Source organism: Orbicella franksi, chromosome 11 (genome assembly GCF_964199315.1).
Source record: "Orbicella franksi chromosome 11, jaOrbFran1.1, whole genome shotgun sequence".
In the NCBI taxonomy this organism is placed as follows: domain Eukaryota; kingdom Metazoa; phylum Cnidaria; class Anthozoa; order Scleractinia; family Merulinidae; genus Orbicella; species Orbicella franksi.
Genome location: NC_138155.1, coordinates 26,683,836 through 26,701,379, shown reverse-complemented (window position 1 = coordinate 26,701,379; position 17,544 = coordinate 26,683,836). Strand labels below are relative to the sequence as shown.

The following is a 17,544-nucleotide window of genomic DNA, read 5'->3' as shown; positions in this document are numbered from 1 at the left end:
ACAGTTTTCGTTGAGTGACAAGCCCCTTTCTGCGGAAAAGTTCTATTGCGGGGACAAACTTTTGTCTTCATAACATGATGCATGAAATTCAGCTGGTTTGAATTCACGCGTCATGAAGCAGGGACAACATGACCTCAATTTTCAATGTCACATTGTGTGCACCGCTTTTGCTTATTGTCCCTGCTACAACATAGAGATGAACAAATATCCGCTTCGTACAGCTTGCCGACCGCCCCTGCAACATGCGTCCTGTGCGTACACGCGAAGAGGCTTGTCCTTCTGGTCCACGTCCACCTGACATTTCCCCTAGCATGTGCCAAACTTCAAACCATTTGCATGTTTTTGCGCTTGAGGCTAGTTTCATGTTTAACACCATTAAAGCCCTTTTCATGTTTCCCACCCTTGTAGCTAGTTGAAGCCGTTTTCATATTTTCCCGTACTAAAACCATTTGCATGTTTTCCTGCACGCTTGAAGCTGGTTTCCCGTTTCCCTGCACACAAGCAGGTTCATGATTTTCTGTGCTAGCAACCGTTTATAAATTTTCTTGCACTAAAGCAAATTGGATATTTTTCTGCGCAGAGGACGTTTGCACGTTTTTCTGCGCTTGAAATCGTTGTTCAAATTTTCTTGCATCAAAAGCCACTTGGACTTTTTCCTGCATTTGACACCTGTGTTTTTTCCCCCACGCCAAAGCGGCGCTTGAAGCTTGTTGTATGTTTTTGCCTCCAAATCTGCTTGGTCCATTGCGTTGCTTATGCATAGCAAGGTTTGTCTCAAAAACAGTGATTAGAAAACTGCTCTGATAAACGCAAATGAAGTTACTTACGAACGTCGGCATGATGAAGTGTTATCCTGTCTCGTACATTGCAACTGATGATAAACAAAAATAAAAGAAAACAGATTCAATATTAAGACACATTAGTAGCCCCACTTTATCCTCACCAGGCCCGCATATTGTTTTGGCTTGTCACGCAATCTCTCATTCTCAACAAAGAAAGACTGCATGACGCATGACGAGCCAAAAGATCACCTCCATAGTCCAAGAAGCTTGCAAAACGCCAGAGGCCGATAATTGACGTGAAAGTTTGACCAAAAGTGACAAGCACCCAAAAAACAACCAGGCTTGTTAAGCTTGACAAGCACCCACGCTTCTGCTGAACAAACATTTGAGAAGCACTTATTTTGTCTTCATATTGGGCCAGAGAAGTACTAATTTCCCATGTTAACTGAAGAAAATCAACCAGCCAAATTCTCCACACAAACAAGACAAGGATATAGCCTGTTAACAGGCTTTCTAGTTGAAGATGGGATGACTGAGAAAGCGGGAAGAAAGAGGATAAGAAGAGAGAGGAAGATATGCCCCAACCCCCAACCTATTCCCCCCTTGGCAACTTCCCTCTCAGCCAGTTCCTTCGTGGTCATTCCAACAGCAGTCAGACCCTTTCAGCAGGAGCCTGTTCATGGGCAACAAGGATTATGATGACTCCCCAGGCTGTCTTAATTTCCTGTTATGCCCACTGGGTTTTCATAGATGACACTTCTAGGAGCAGTCGGCAAAAAAGGTCATTTTCAGCCATTACTCACTCACACCTGTTTGCATTTTCTCTTGTGAGACTAACAGCTTCTTTGTTCTTGTCAATAGCTACACATGTTGTCTGGGGAAGAAAAGAATTAATAAAAGCTTTAACCAGTCAGTAATAATTATTTTTAGCCAGACAGTAATAATTTTTATTCGGGCAGTTATAATTATTAGCCAGTCAGTAATAATTATTAGCTAGTCAGTAATAATTATTAGCCAGTCAGTAATAATTATTAGCCAGCCAGTAATAATTATTAGCCAGCTAGTAATAATTAATTAGCCCGTCAGTAATAATTTTTATTCTGTCAGTTATAATTATTAGCCAGTCAGTAATAATTTTTATTCAGTCAGTTATAATTATTAGCCAGCCAGTAATAATTATTAGCCAGTCAGTAGTAATTATTAGTCAGTCAGTCCATCAGCAGACTGTATCTTAGCCCAGGCTGGCATGTCGGTCTTCATACAACATATTAGGCTCAGGCTCCAGCTGTCAGTGTTTTGGTGCACACACAATCCTCTCCACGGCACACAAAAGCACCTGTGGTTGGAGACTGAGCCTAACAATGTATCTGAAGCCTAAAAGTTTGTGCAACACAAGCTTCTCATGTCCCCACTGGATTATCTGATTCTTCCAAACTTCTACTTGCGCTTCTGTAACTTGACACAGAAAACATTTCTACTTCTTAAAGGGAGCATACACTGTATATTTGCCCGTGTCAGTTTACCTGAGGATATTCTGACAGTATTGACAAACAAATGGCTCCACTTCCACATCCTACTTCCAAGAAATTAAACTTGTCACCTTCATCAGCAAGGCCATGGTGACTAGCAACTAGATCTATCAGTCCCTGTGTGGAAAAAAAAAAATACAAAATCATTGTCACAGTGATTGAAACTTTGCCTTTTGGCAAACTAGCAATCTCACTGACTATCTATTTAAATTGATAACCTTGATCAACCCTTGATCGACACTCTATCACCATCTCAATTGTTACTTGCTCAACACTAGACTGACACTCAATTGACCTCTCAAGGGAAAGACCATGTAAAAAATGGGAAGGATCACTAAGTCACTTACTGGTAGTCTATTTTAAACAAACTAACTGGCACATGCCAAAAATTCACCATCAAGCCTCATTTGCAAGAAATTTTAACAAACCTCTATCACCTTTGTGTTGTTTACACAAGGGTTTTCTTTTCATAATCTGTGCTCCATTGGGAATTTGTTCATGATAAAATTTGGTAGTCAGATGTCAACATGCATAAAGACTATTGTCATATACTATTTAAACATTTTCTACACCATTACAGTCAACTCCCGATAGCTCAAGGGAAATTGAAAAAGGTTCAAGTTGTCGGGAGTTGAGAACAAATGACTGGAAATAAGGAAAAAACGATGTTTAATGTTTTTCTATTTGTGCAACACTTTGTGAAAACCAGCGGAATCTGAACTGAACTGACATGTTTTGTGTAATATAAAAGATAGGAAAAAGTTCACATGGCTGCTTCAAAATAAATTTAACGTTTTGGACTACAGTAAACTGTTTGTTTTGACTTGTCATGTATTGACAGACATGGTTCGAGTTATCAAGGGTAAAATTATGTAGAAAATGACCTGAAGGGAAACGAAAATTGCTTCAAAGTTAGGAGGAGGTTCGAGTTATCGAGCGTAAAATAACAGTAAATGTATGACTGAAACCCAGGGGAAATCGATTTCGGTTTGAGTTAGCACAAGATTCCAGTTAGCAAGGGTTTAAGTTATCAGGAGTTGACTGTAAATATAAATTTTCCAACCTTTTTCCTTACATACCTCAGTCTCTGGTCTTGGAATGAAGACAGGCGGCATCATTTTCAAGGTTAAATGCCTGAAATCCCATTCACCAATAATGTACTGTACAGGAACTCTAATTTAGATAACACCAAACAAAGTTGGAAGAGCCAAGAAGTGAGGCGTCATTTTTACTAGCCTGCCTAGCAAGCATTTCCATACAATGTATGAACAAAGAGCTTTTTCCGTATTTTGGCCACGCAAAGGAACCTCACTTACCCTGCCACCTCCCTTTCCATCAATTTTTTGCTCTTGCCCCAATTTTTATGCAAAGAGCATGGGAACACTTGCTATGCAAGCTACATTTTTTAATGTCCTGTAATGGACCAACATCCCCTCGGGGGGGGGGGGGTAGAATACTTAGATCATGCATACTAAAAGCATCCATGGTCGAGTGTCGATCAATACCTTTGATCGATACCCTCAATCAACTGCCAATTGACCCTCGATCGACACTTGATCAATACTTGATCAGCACATCATTTGACACTCGATTGACTTGATTCATTGAGTGTCGACCTAGTGACAAGTGAGTATTGATCAAGATGTTGATAGAGAGATTGATCGAGTGTTGATTGAAGATTGATCGAGGGTATCGATCAACACTGACAGTGGATGCCTTAAGTAAACATGATCTGAATACTTCCAATTGCTTATGCTATAGAAACCAGAGTAACATGGCCTATTGGCAGACAAAACCCCAAAATATAATAATAAAATATCATATCTTGATAACATTGATAATCATTTATTTTTTTATATATTGTGGTTTGATCTATCATTTGATTGGTTATTGCAACATGAACAAGCATTTGCCAAGTGTTTATACTTTTCAGATTTAAACAGTTGAGTAACGAAATATTTCATACAGTACCTTTGAAGTTTCTGAAGGCACATTTCATTGATTTGTCTTGCTTCTTCCCTTGTCAAATTCTGCTCATTTTCTTTCACATCACCATTCTGGTTGATCAATGAAATAGACAGCAGATTGCTACATCACAGTTTGCACATTTTGAAAAGTTTACTAGCCTACATTTGTCAAGTTTGTTGTTTGTAATCCATGTCAATCTTCTCCATTCTTAACCATCCTTGTTTTGTTATGGTTTGTTATTATCTCTTCAGTGTTTCTCCATCTTAGTAAATTACTATTTTCAGATTTCCTCCAATTTAAGGTGATTTTGTACTTGATCAAAATAACTCAAAATACTGACTGAGCTCCTTGAGCTCGTGTTCCAAATTAAGCATCAAAATTTGCCTTATTGATTCTGACTCAACGCTGCAAATATAATGACCCTCATTATTTTTTAGGACAAAGCAGTGTTTTTCTCCCCCGGGGGAATTCCCATATAAAAAGAATGGAAGTGCTTGCTGGAAATTTTGAAAAGAATTCCTAAGGGGTGCCAAGATGTTTCATCCCTAAGAAGTACCAATTCTAAAACAGCACAAAAAACTGACACTTTCATAATTTGTGATAGTAATTAAGACAATTTCTTGGAATATCTTGCTCCAGGAACCCTGCTTCTACCCATAAAGTTGATTGTCAAATATCTCCTGTAAAGAAAGCTCCCACTGTGGACCTTCTGAGATTAAACACACTAAGAGGAACCAAAACAGCTTTTTTTAGTCCCTAAGAGGTACGACAAGCACCCTCTTCTTGAGTGGATTCTATGGTTTCTATTGAAGAATGACTACCTTCAGCATCACCGTAGCTAGACTAAAATTCTTACCAAGGCAGAAAAAAATGCTTCTTTTGTATAAATATTGATTTTTTTTCTTTATGCATAGCCTCCTACATTATCAAGGCAAGTGCCTAAGTTCGCCTGTTACTAGCTATGGCCAAGTTGTTCAGGGGATTGGTCCGGGTCAGTTAATCTTGTACCCAGACCTCACTCTGATTGACACTGAAAAGTGGGAGATCTTGGCATGAGATTGTAGGTTGCTACATGTGCTTTTGGTTAGTTCATACATGGGATCTATATTGACTCTTACAAAGGTGGGCTCCTTAAGGAGGGGGGAAGGGGAGAGTTCCATTTATCACCTGACTCCTCCACCCACTTAGTCATGGATAAAGTTTTTGAAATGTACAAGACTAGCAGGAATCTTGTTTTTAGTTTCCTTTCAAAGGAGCCACAAGAGAATGAAGGGATAGCAAAGCTTTCAGAGGGATCAAGCCAAAACTTGGCAGGTATATTTTGAAAGTTGCAGGTTGCAGATTGAAACAACCTGTTTATTCAAGTTGAAATCTAATAAAACCTGAATATAAAGCCTAACCACAAGCAACCTATGCTGGTTTAGGCCAACCAAGAGTGCTATTATATTCTGGACAGTGTAAAATGCAGACTGCAGACTGCAGAGCGGGGGTAAAATGCACATGCAGATAGCAGACCGGGGGTAAAATGCAGACTGCAGACCACAGACCAGGGGTAAAGTGCACATGCAGTCCACAGACCGGGGATAAAATGCACATGCAGACTGCAGGCCACAGACCAGGGGTAAAATGCACACGCAACCTGCAGACTTCAGACTTTTTAACTGAATCATGTTACTATTTCCATCATTGAGAGCTAACCATAACAGGCTAACTGGAGCATTAGGCTAACCCGAGTGATATTCAGCCTAACTGTAGTGATATTCAGTCTAACCGGTGTGATATTTTGGCTAACTGGAATGCAGACTTTTACTGTATTTAGCCTGAATAACCCTGTTTATGGTTACAGAAACTTGATAATGGACATACCGTAGTTTCTCGGTTATAAGGCGCACGGTTTTTTCGAGGAAAATCTGTTTTTTCTTGGGAAGTTTTTGCCAAAATTGGGGTGCGCCTTATAGCCGAATATTTTCGCGCAAAAAAATCTAACGACAGCAATTTTACCGGAACTTACAGTTAAAACTAGACAAAAGACACTAAACATTGGTCATTGACTTTTTTAAGATTTGGTGGTTCTGAAAAGAACCGGGTGGCTCTGAAAAGAGCCGTTGTTGTTGTTTTGAAATTTATTGATGTCTAATCTTCCTCCTCGCTATCCGTGTCAAACTCGTTCTCCAGTTCATCATCTGCTTCCTCGTCTCCAGCTTCTTCTTCGTCCCACACAGCTTCGTCCTCGGTGCCGTCCAGAGCATTTGATATTCCACAGCACTTGAATGAGTTCGCGATCAAATCAGCGGGTATCTCTTGCCATGCCTTTTGGATCCACTGCAAAACCAGTTCTTTGCTCGGCGCACGCTTCTTCCCCGACGGAGTGTAAGTGAACGGACCGTTCCCCATCCAAGTCTGGTATTGGGATCGCACCTTGGTCTTAAAAGGTTTGTTGATACACTTGTCCAGGGGCTGCAACACGGGCGTAAGTCCACCAGGAATAACTGCGACTTCTACGTTTCGCCTCGCCAGAAGATCTTTCACGGCGTTTGCCATGCCCACGGAATGAATCCCACACGAGGAGAGCTCTTTGGTCTGTTCCTTGATCAAATACAATGAACATAAACAGATTTATGGATCATCAGTGACAAGCACATTACTCCAGATTACTGGAAATGGAAAAATAAACTCAACAATGCTTACCTTGACTTCACTGATCGCTGAACCAGTCGGCTAATTGCTGATCCATCTCAGCATACTTCGGTCGGAAGCGTCCCATAGATGCACGCTTTGCTGTCATCCGCAGCTCGCCGGAAAACAAAACGTGTTGTTGGTTACGCCATTTCCTAACCATGGATTCTGAAATGCCGTATTCACGAGCGATTTCACGGTTGTTGTTTACCGCCTCGGCCTCTGCAACGATTTTCAACTTGAAGTTGAGGTCATACGAATGACGGCGAGAGCTTGGCATATTTACGATTGAGATTTGACTGTTTACGATGAGAACGTATCAGTAAGTTTTGCAACTGTGTTTAAGTTCGGCTTGTTGATGTTTTTATAATACCAACTCGGATCGTTGAATATTTATTAGAATCTTTATAAAAAACGAAATATGTTTCCTGAGCAGGAAAGCTGAAATTAACGTGTATGCGTTGTTTGTTTACACTCAAGTTTATCATTAGAGGTGCGAACTTTTAGCTTTTGTCTTCGTGTATATCATTAAATGTGTGACTTTTTCACTTTTGTTGAAATTTGTTCACGTTTATAGAGAGTTCGCGTGCTAATTGTGCCAAGAGAATAAAATTTTATCTTTATGATCTCTTCATTTCTTGGTGCGTCTTATAACCGAGTATTTTCACATAATTTTCAGTTTGGGAACTTTGCATGATTAAGTTGCCAAGTTTGGGGTGCGTCTTATAGCCGAGTGCGCCTTATGACCGAGAAACTACGGTAATGGAAGTAACACGATATATACTTAAGAAGTCTGTAGTCTGCAGTCTGCATTTTACCCTCGGACTGTATTTTACCCCTAGTCCGCAGTCTGGAGTCTGCAGTCTGCATTTTTACCCCCAGTCTGCAGCCTGGAATGTGCAGTCTGCAGTCATCATCTCTATTTGTCTGCAGTCTGCGTTTTACACTAACTGATTATATTCAGGCTAACCGAAGTGAGTAGACTCACTATTTTTCAACCTGCAACCTGCAAAACATACAGTTGTACCTTCCCACAACAAATCAGCCTGTTAGGAGAGACTGCTTCATCCCAAAGAAAGGAAGGATTATATCCCTGGGGGAAAAAATCCCCCACAGGGTACCCACACCTCAATCAATATTCCTTCCATTTTAAACATGTACATGACACATACATACCCTCACTCTGTCTCTGCCAAGAACATGATATAAGATGATATTCACCGATAGTTCCGCTTCGGGTACACTCTCTTCCTTTAGACGTTGTACCCACGTGGTTGTGATGAGTTTGAGATTCTGCGAGTCTAGATTCTTGGCATTGGCTCTAGAACGTTGAAAATGCACATAAAAGCTACATTTTTGTACCCTGGTGTAGCCCTTTACCAGTCCAGTACGATGGTGGCTCAACATTGCAGCTAGTGCTGGTCTAAAAGACATCATTTCGCTGACGGGCTTTCATCGGAACGCGCGAAAAATTTGAATTGATGTCTTCGGCCGGAAGATGGTCCTCACTTGATCATAAACGAAAACCAATAAGTTTAAGCGTGTTGACAGTTGATTAAAGCTTAGTTTAAGGTAAATAAGCCAAGTTAATTAGTCGGTTCTGTGGTTTTTACGCTTGTTTCTTCGCGGAGAACGAAGGAGTTTTTCTCAAGAGGGCCGCCATATTGGATTTACATTCGTTCCCAGGCTGCTCAAGCTACAGTAGCGAGTACGCAACAAGGAATCAACAAGGTCAATTTGATGCTGAGCTCTCCTTTGAACAGGAAAATATTTTTTTGGACGCTGAAACTCTTTTTAAAATCTACACACCATTGGTTAAAGAAGTGTTGAGGTTTTTGACAGCTGTCATTTGGTGACTTTCAGTTTCGAAGCAATGTTTGCAATGCTAGGAAACTCGAAAGCAGATTGCGTTGTGCTTGTACAACATGGCTGAAACTACATGTGGTTCTCTAATTATGATGTTTCTTATTTCTTTCCTGTGTCTGATCGCGACGTTAAAAACAGGTGAGTGTTAAAATAAGTGCCTGGAATTTCTTTGAAATGGGTATTTTCACTATTTGTAAGACTGACAGACTTGCAATTTTGTTAAATGAAAGCGTCTTCAAATTACAGGTACAGTTACGGTCAGGTGTTTCTTTGAAATTTGGCAGCTGTTTTGCTCCGAAACAGAACGAAAATAGCTTAATTTCAAACATTTTTAGTCCACAGGAGGTGCGTGGGTCAGCAAGGTACTGAAAATATGTGAAATCTTCTGTTTTGCATGAGTTGTTGAAACGATCTTTTTATTTTAATTTGCTATATCAGCAAATAGTTGTCAGTTTCGTTTTAAAATGTTAATATGAAAAAATTATGGAATTATTGTGGCGATTTTTGGGTTTCTGGGTTAATTCGTTGTAACCAGATCCGATCGAAAAGGTCATTATTTTTTCATTTTTGGTTATGATGCAAAATTGTTACTGAAAAAATTGAAATTTTACAGGATCTTCTTTAGAATTATACCTAATCGTCGTACCTTTTTGGTAAGCTCAACTGGTATATCAGGTGCGTTTGGCTGAGCCATGGTTCGTGTTTTGTTGAGACATAATACATACACACATGGAAAGACCAAATTAGCTTGTTCTGCTGAAGCTCACTAAAAGAGTATGATTTGATGTTAACCATACCCAAATTTGGCCAAATGTTTGGCAATACTAGGACAGTGACTTGATATTTAGGATCATGTGTGCAAAAAGGCATCCACGGCCAAGCTCAAGTGTTGATCAATAGCCTCGATCGATACTCCATTGACACCTCAGTTGACCCTCAATCAACATTCCATGGACATCGCGGTTGACAGTCGGTTGACAGTCAACTAATCCCAGATACCTTCAGTACGCATGATCCAATATTTACGTCTGATTGTTCCTTTTTGGTATGCTTTGGTAGCATATCTTTTCGGTGAGTTTGGTTGAGTTATGGTATTTAGGCAAGACATAGTTGAGCCAGAACAATCATGGCAAGACCAATTGAGCCTGATATACTGTTGAAGCATACTTAAAAAGCTACAATTAGGTATTTACAGCACCCAAATTTGGCTGGCCATGATGCTGTAAACATATCAGGTCAGTGTCTTGATATCGCAGCCAAGAATATCAGATCAGTACACACAGCTTGTGATTGGCTAATATTGCAAGTGCAGGAAAACAGGACGGTAAACAAGGCTTCTGATTTGCTATTTTGAATTTGGGCACGGCAATCAGTGAGTGTGCAATACTTTATCGCACCAACCATGAGGCATCACTGAACTTCCTTTCTCTACAGTTTCAGTGCATGGACTGCCTTCATCTACAATCAGCCAAGACAATGGAAACAACATCCAGCTTCCACTTAGGCAAAACCTGAGCAAATTCCAAAATGACTCGAGACTACATATTAACATCACAAGCAATGAACTAAGCACAGAAGCAATCCACACGTCAACACACTTCGTCAAAACACCATCAACAAATCTGCCTGGGACGCATACCACTGCCAATATGCTGGCTGGATTAGAAAGCAACAGCACAAATTTTCCAAATGTTGCAACAACTGTAAGGAATTATTTATTGGGTGATGAGAAGACCACTCTTCCTATTTTAACAGAGAACTACACAACTGTTTCGCCATCACCAAGCATTGTTATGCACAAGCATCACTTTAATATGAAAATACTGGACTATATTCTTATACCTGTAGGATGCTTACTGGCAATTGTGGTTTCATATTGCATGGTGAGTCCATCTAAACTTTACTTGAATAGAAAAAAAACCTTGCATATTCTAATGCATTTTGGCTTTTTCCTATGTTTTTCACTCAACAAATTGCATTGTGCAAGTAAATATGTGAACGATCATATATTTGAACTGTGGAGAAATATATGAAGGAGGGAGGTGAATAGGTTTTCAGATCGATGGATTTGGCCTTAGAAAGCGCACAGATTGTTGATTTTTGCGGTAGCAGAGCAAAGATGTTAAAATCTGCAACTGAGTCATTTTAGACCTAGATACAGATAGAAATACACAAAAACAGAACCTTGTGACTCATCACCAAGGATACTGAAATTTTCAAGAAGAGATCTAAAGTTTCTGAGACCGCAGTTCATTATAAATACCTTGAGCATTATCTCTGAGTTATCAAACTGTAACATAAGTCAGAAATAATAATGTGGTCTGAATTCCAGGTTCGCCAGGTGCAGAAAATGAGGAGAAAGAGAAGACTTGAACGAGAGCTGTTACATCAGTATTCATATCCAAACAGCGAGGCAGACGACATGGAAGAACAGAATATTGGAGATTTAGAAAGCATTGTTAATACTCAATTTGTTGCCTTCAGTGATCGTTCTGACAAGAGTCTTTATGAAGATTCCCCAGAGGTAAGTTCTGCCTCAAAAAGCTAATAACAGGCTATATTTGTATTCTCGGTATTGGACTGGCACTAGCTTGCAATGAAGGCTCATGCAGGGGTATATCATTAAACATTTGAAAAGACTGTCCACATTAGCCTCAGTTGCAAGCTAGTCCCAGTTCAAGACCAAGAATTTGAACATGGCATACTGAAGGGCCTTTATCATCAGATATCTTTCTTCACATGCAAGAATCATTCCCCACTCAAGAGATAAAAACAAACCCCTTCGTGATGATATATTTCTTCTGAGATTTAGGGAATTGCCTATGTAGACATTACCTTGTGCTGGAACAGAAACCAGAGTGATGTGAAAGAATGGCAGAAACTGAGCCTAGTTGCATTATATCGAACTGTATTCAATGAGAGTGTGATTTGTATCAAACTTGCATTGAATTAAGCCCAATTCTTAGATCCAAGGTTGCTTGCTCTCACTCCCTCAAACGAGCAATTTTGAAGTGTTTGAGAATTCATCTTTCACTATGTCCCAACAGTTTGACAAAACACAGTGCTGGATCTAGTAAAGAGACTCAGAGCACATGGGTTCCCTCCTTGTGGACACCAATTTTAGACCCTGAAGGAACTGAAATATTTTGGCCTTTTTAACAGAAATTTAAGGCAAAGACTGTCTCAGACCCCAGCTTATTAGGCCTGAATCCTATCCTATCCTATCCCATATGTTGAATCAAAATGTCAAGGCTGTCTGACTAGAGGTTTACAGACAAATTTTTGCTTCAAACTGTAGGTAAACCTGGCATTTGGTGAAAGCTCCAAGCTAGTTGTTCAAGAACCTGGCCCCCCTTCTCCAGAGGAAGAGCTTCAAGTTGCCACAACTTTTAACAGCTGATACAGGGGGGAGTTGACATAGATAACAGTCGTGTGAATTTTCAACCTGACCCTAACATGTCACGTAATTGCTAAGCAGGGCTCCAAAGAAGTGCTGTTAGGACAATATTATTAGATTTTTCTCCTGGGCAAGTAACTTTTCATCCAGGTAGATCATCTACCAACTACACATAAATCATCAAAAGAGCAAACCAAGACTTGCCCAGGGGAAGCAGAATTTGAGAGCAACTTGTCCTTAGGGCAAGGTAGAAGTCAAGTACTTTTCAAGCCCTGTTAAGGAGCTTTTCATCAACCAAATGAGTCAATAGTGAAGGACAAAAAAAATTATAAGAGAAATCGTTAAATAATAAAACTACAAGCTCATGCTAATCATGGAGTAATTCAGTCCTGCTTTGAATGATTGGGCCCAGGTGACAAAACAGGTTAAAAGCTGTATAACATGTTTCTTGATCATTTGAGAACAAATAATTTAAGGGAATTATTTCCAAAGATGGAATGCAATAGATTTGTCTGTTCTTACAACATATTTGAATCAATGATAGGCATTTCCTTGTGTACTAGATGAAATGTTCTCCATTCTAAGTTTGTTATAAATCTTGCGATGCACAATTTTGAAAGATATTCTCCAGTTTTAAGGTAGTGTAAACTGTGTAAACTGGATATGGGTAAAAGGGAATATTCGAATTTTATAAATGATTAAAAAAAATTTCCCATTATGTTGGGAATTCTGACATTACTAACAGCCACTTTGGAGCTTCAAAAAACGATCTTTGTGCATAGGTACTTGCTATTATTTAAAATATATTTCTGATACAGACATGTATTTGTTGTTTTATATTTACGGTATCCGTGAGTTGTGAGAGATAAGGAAAACTACTTATTTAAAGTTACGTTGTGATATATTTTTTGGCAATTTATTGCACACTAAGAAATATTGTTAATCTCAAAGGTGATATGAATTATGGGCAGCTTGTGTGAACAGTCTTCCCTACTCTTTGCCATGATTCCGTGTTTCTTCTTATTTCTTAAATTTCATTTTTCTATCCTATTAAACTACATGTAGTGTAAGAGAAGGACAATTATTTTGGTGAGGGGAGGGGGGCAAGGGGGGGGGGGGTGAGGTCTGGGCAGTTTAAAAAAAAAATTCCTGCACTGCCAAAACGGTTGGAAAAAAAAAATGCAAGGGAAGCCACACAGAAAAAAAATGTTGAGTAGGCACTTTCTGTTGCCAAGGTCCTGTGTTTGACTTTTTAAAATAATTCTTGCACATTCAAGCTATTGCCCACCAAAACAAATCATGCACAATCTAAAGGTGAGGAAAAAATTCATGCACCAGAAAATTGCCCAAACTCACCCCACCCCACCCCTCAAGAAATAATGGTCCGTTCCTGAAATTAAGGCTTTTGTATGATCTGTAATTTTGCGTGTTACAAAATGACTAAATATTTAATGTACAGTATTTTGCAGAAGATCGACACTGTAAAAGTACTTACACGTTTTTAATCAGTGATGTAGATAAATACATTTATTGAAAGAGCCATTTCAACTGTAAAATTATTGTTTTGAAACAATGCAATTTGTGTTAAAAATAATAAACTACTTTTAAAACTTGAAATGCTCTCACGACTTTAGTTAATTGTTGTATGAATAATCATTGTCCAGAGAATAGCTTTGACATCTCTTATTGGATTTTAGCTCAAGGGCAGAGACAAGCCCACTTCTTCCTTCCTGTCACACTTCGTGACAGGAAGGAAAATGAAACTTCTGCTTGCAGGATAATTACACCATTGTCCTCGAGCGCCTGTTGATATAGCTTTCTTTTTTCAGGCTATTTCACTCATCTTTGCTTCCAACCTCGTTCCCCGGATTTCTCTCCTTTGTCTCCCTTGTCAACGGCAAGGGAGGCAAAGGAGAGAGAGCCTGGGATGGAGGTTGCTTTACTTCAGTGGCGAATTCAAAGTAAAGTGATCAAGTGATTTTGATTTTGACGATCACATCCAATCATATCGTCATATTCGTGGTCACATTTGATCACGTGAGGTTTTATCGATCGCATGATTGTGGAAATTCGATAACCGGTGATTATCTGGGCATGACCCTTAATACAACAAACTTTGGTGGCTGCCAATGCAGTTCTTGTCTTAAATGATTCCTTTATAGACATGTTGTCTTTTTATTGTTTTTTAATATTGTATTTTTAACGCATATTTTTTAAGATATTAATAGTATGATAATTTTGTATTTTTTAATATATAGTTGTTAAATCTTTTTTTTAACATGGTAAGTCAAACACTTTTATCATGAGCCCCTGGCTCGGGAGACTTGGGCAACCACTCCCCGTGTTCTTGACGTAAAATAAATTACCTTACCTTACCTTACCTTACCTTACCCGGTCTGAACAAACAGATGATGTTAAAAGGACGTCTAGGATCATTAGTAATGCGACCGCAACCCTTTCACAAATTTTGTGGTCAATCTTTGATTGACAAACGTTAGTGTGTGGAAGCACAGCGCTCGCACGCGGGGATCTGCTTTCGCGCGCCATTGTTCTGACGCGTACCTTTGCAGTTTGCTCTGTGCAAAGTTTTTTGTTAGTTACTCCCACATCACCCTCCCTTTCATTCCCTCAGTCCTTTGTCGCCCAGTTTTCCTTTTTCTCTCTCCGCCGGCTTCGGCGAGTGTGACTACACAAACGGCCTCGTTGTGGCATTGGTTTCCATAGCAACAGTCGACACAGTCGGGTTCCCTCCTTTGCTTTGGGGCCACTCCACTGCTGCCTTGTCCCTTTGCATTCCAGCAACGCCCCAACTCCGTTAAACAATCTGCGGTTAGAGCGGTGAATTTTGACGAAACTGTATGCGATTGGATTCCAGTATCTCGAACTCTTAAGACGGGAAACGAAAACACTTAGAGACAGCAGGGACCGGTTTCCGAAAGAGTCCATCCAAAGGAAAATGAATGAGTTCATGATAGTGAAGTTCAACCGTACTACAGACACTTCAATGTACGGTAATACATTTTCTCCCAATTCCGCCTTAATGTTCTAATTCTTAGGTCCTTTTGTTCCATAATGAATTGATCACCTTGTTATAACTAGGGCTATATAAGAAATAAATTATTATCAAAATTATTAAGCCCTGCTCTGAAGTAAATCTCTTTACCCATAGGACACCGTACTGTACGCTGTTGACATTATAAGTTATTACTACCAGATTCACCTCTGCGAAATACTGCAATGCATCCATGGATATCTCCATGTGATCAAGGTTAGAAAGTGGGCCGTGGTCCTATCTTAAGCACGTTGGTCTTAAGCTAGTTTTCAGATCTGGCATGTTACGTGCAGATCAATTCAAAACTCCAAATTCCTCTCCGAATTCATCCATTTCAATTTTTGAAGTCTTGATTTTCACCCCCAGGAAAAAATTGTCTTCAAATGCCCCACATTTGGGTCATATTGGGTGATCAAAAACCCCTAGATCGAGCGGTTTTCAATCGAGTGGTGAAAGTAACCAGGCAGTCACTTTGGTTTTGGTTTTACTACGGTTTGAAATTGACTAAGTTGTCTAATTGGTAAGCAATTGGTTTGATTTTGGCTTCACGACACTCAACTGAAAACCATTCTATCCCCATGGACACAATAAGAGGTGAGTCATGTGATGGTAGAAGTTTTAATAAAATTACTTGGACGACTGCGTGCTAAAGAACAAAAAAATCACCTTCAGCTAGGACGAAGGGCTGACACTCGCAAGAAACTAATGACTTCGCCACTCTCAAAAACCCGTGCGCTGAACTTCTACTGTGTCCAAAGTGCTGCTTAATTTTGCATTGCTACTGTGTAAGAGGAATGATAGAACTAGCTTGTTATATGTCCGTATCGGAGAAATATATATATATATTTTTGCAGGGTTTTTGGAACTTGTAAAAAAAAACGAGACCAATATTTCCCCTATACGGACCGATCGAACAGGCCAGTTCATTAAAGTATTGATTATAAAAGTCCTTGTAAATCTGCTAATAAATTGATCATGACGCGGTTCTTCTTTCTAACCTTACGCGGGAACGTAAGGTAAGCATTTATATACGATTCTTGTCGCTTTTGTGAACATTTAACTAAAATCATCCTCCAAACATGAACGTAAAAAGGCTTCTACTTGACACAAAACTGTTCATTTTGTGCAATAAATTGGAAACCATTGCCTCAAATCAATTCGTGAGCGGTCCATCTCAGCGGTCTGTTTTGCCAAATTAGGACCTCTAACGGAACCACTCAGAATTCTCCTTTCCACCGCAGACCAGTTCAGCCATATAATTAGTTAACTTCGAACACGTCACAAAGCTTTTGAAGGCCCTTGCCCTTGATCCCTTGAGTAGCAAAGTTACAAAAGAGCAGTGTTGTCCCTTGAAGCGGAGTCCGAACTTTTGCGCCATGACATCGAGGCCAACTTGTTTTTTCATGCACCAGTGGTCTCCTATATGATGTCAATTCTCCACCCTTGTAACAACAACTGATGTCAAGTAACTTCCCACCCCCCTGGTCCTGCCCTGGTCACATCAATGAGTCACATGCCCGGGGTATGATCGGCATGACTGAGAGCAGTCTTGTTTGGACTCTTATCGACAACGGCAAATTAGCCAATCAGATTGCGAGATTGGTAGCAATTGTGGTAAAAATTACATTAATACAGAACATTTTATCAGTCCGTTGTCAACTGATAGCTGCTTGTGAATCTGAAGTAGTAATTAGCGGCTTTGAGTGATATTCAGTTTTGTTTAGTTACCCTTCCTCCTTTGTACATTTAAAGACGAAAAGCTCGTTTAAAAAAGAATTAAACAATCTTAGGAGACGCAAGGCTGGTTTAAACAGCGGAAAAGGTTGTCTTAGCACTGAAAGAAAATGTTGTTTGATCAGCCTACCATGTTTTTAAAATTCTTTCAATAAGTCCATTACTGGTGCTGATCTTCTCAAAACTTGTTCAAGTAGTTCTTGCTTGGTTAATGTCTTTGAAAAGAGAAAAAGACTTTTAACAAGTGCAAATACACTCTCGTATTTGAGACCAGAGGGCAAAAACGTGAGAATCAAAATATAAATTAAAGTAACGCAGTAATTGATCTAAGGGACGAACCATTATCTTTGTGGAAGGGGGGATTGGGCAATTTTCTAGGCATGAATGTTTTTCTCACTTTTAGGTCGCGTATGATTTATTTTTTGGAGGACAATAGCTTCTGCGAGAATTTTTTTTCAGCAGTAAAAATTTATAAGAGTTTGATTTTTTTTCCACATGGCTCTCCATTCAGGATTTTCTTTGAACAGTTTCTGCCTTGCA

General features: G+C 39.5%; 2 protein-coding genes across 4 annotated transcripts in view; one reads left to right on the top strand and one right to left on the bottom strand.

Annotated features, from left to right (window-relative positions):
- The window catches only part of LOC145460608 (MTRF1L release factor glutamine methyltransferase-like), a 25,642-nt gene extending 17,094 nt beyond the window's left edge, over nucleotides 1-8,548 (bottom strand). For 2 of the 3 annotated variants that reach the window (XM_081445480.1, XM_081445482.1), the window contains exons 1-6: nucleotides 8,132-8,396; nucleotides 4,283-4,368; nucleotides 3,391-3,484; nucleotides 2,306-2,428; nucleotides 1,592-1,656; nucleotides 828-871 (exon numbers count right to left, since the gene is read on the bottom strand). In XM_081445480.1, the coding sequence (XP_081301606.1) occupies nucleotides 828-871; nucleotides 1,592-1,656; nucleotides 2,306-2,428; nucleotides 3,391-3,484; nucleotides 4,283-4,368; nucleotides 8,132-8,392 (673 nt within the window). In that variant the 5' untranslated portion in view covers nucleotides 8,393-8,396. Of the gene's footprint in view, nucleotides 1-827; nucleotides 872-1,591; nucleotides 1,657-2,305; nucleotides 2,429-3,390; nucleotides 3,485-4,282; nucleotides 4,369-8,131 lie in introns of all 3 variants that reach the window. The other variant, XM_081445481.1, reaches the window with a different exon arrangement.
- Nucleotides 8,549-8,875: 327 nt separating this feature from the next.
- On the top strand, nucleotides 8,876-13,835 carry LOC145460611 (uncharacterized). Its single transcript, XM_081445485.1, has 4 exons — nucleotides 8,876-8,959; nucleotides 10,256-10,704; nucleotides 11,154-11,345; nucleotides 12,120-13,835. The coding sequence occupies exons 1-4, from the start codon at nucleotides 8,881-8,883 to the stop codon at nucleotides 12,219-12,221; spliced, it is 822 nt and encodes a 273-aa protein (XP_081301611.1). The 5' UTR covers nucleotides 8,876-8,880; the 3' UTR covers nucleotides 12,222-13,835.
- The last annotated feature ends 3,709 nt before the right edge of the window (nucleotides 13,836-17,544 follow it).

Excerpts from the sequence above, each read along its gene's own strand:
- LOC145460611 (XM_081445485.1), top strand. The coding sequence starts at position 8,881 with ATGGCTGAAACTACATGTGGTTCTCTAATTATGATGTTTCTTATTTCT. Across the intron at positions 8,960-10,255 it reads GATCGCGACGTTAAAAACAG|TTTCAGTGCATGGACTGCCT; the intron begins GTGAGTGTTAAA and ends CTTTCTCTACAG. Across the intron at positions 11,346-12,119 it reads TTTATGAAGATTCCCCAGAG|GTAAACCTGGCATTTGGTGA; the intron begins GTAAGTTCTGCC and ends TTCAAACTGTAG.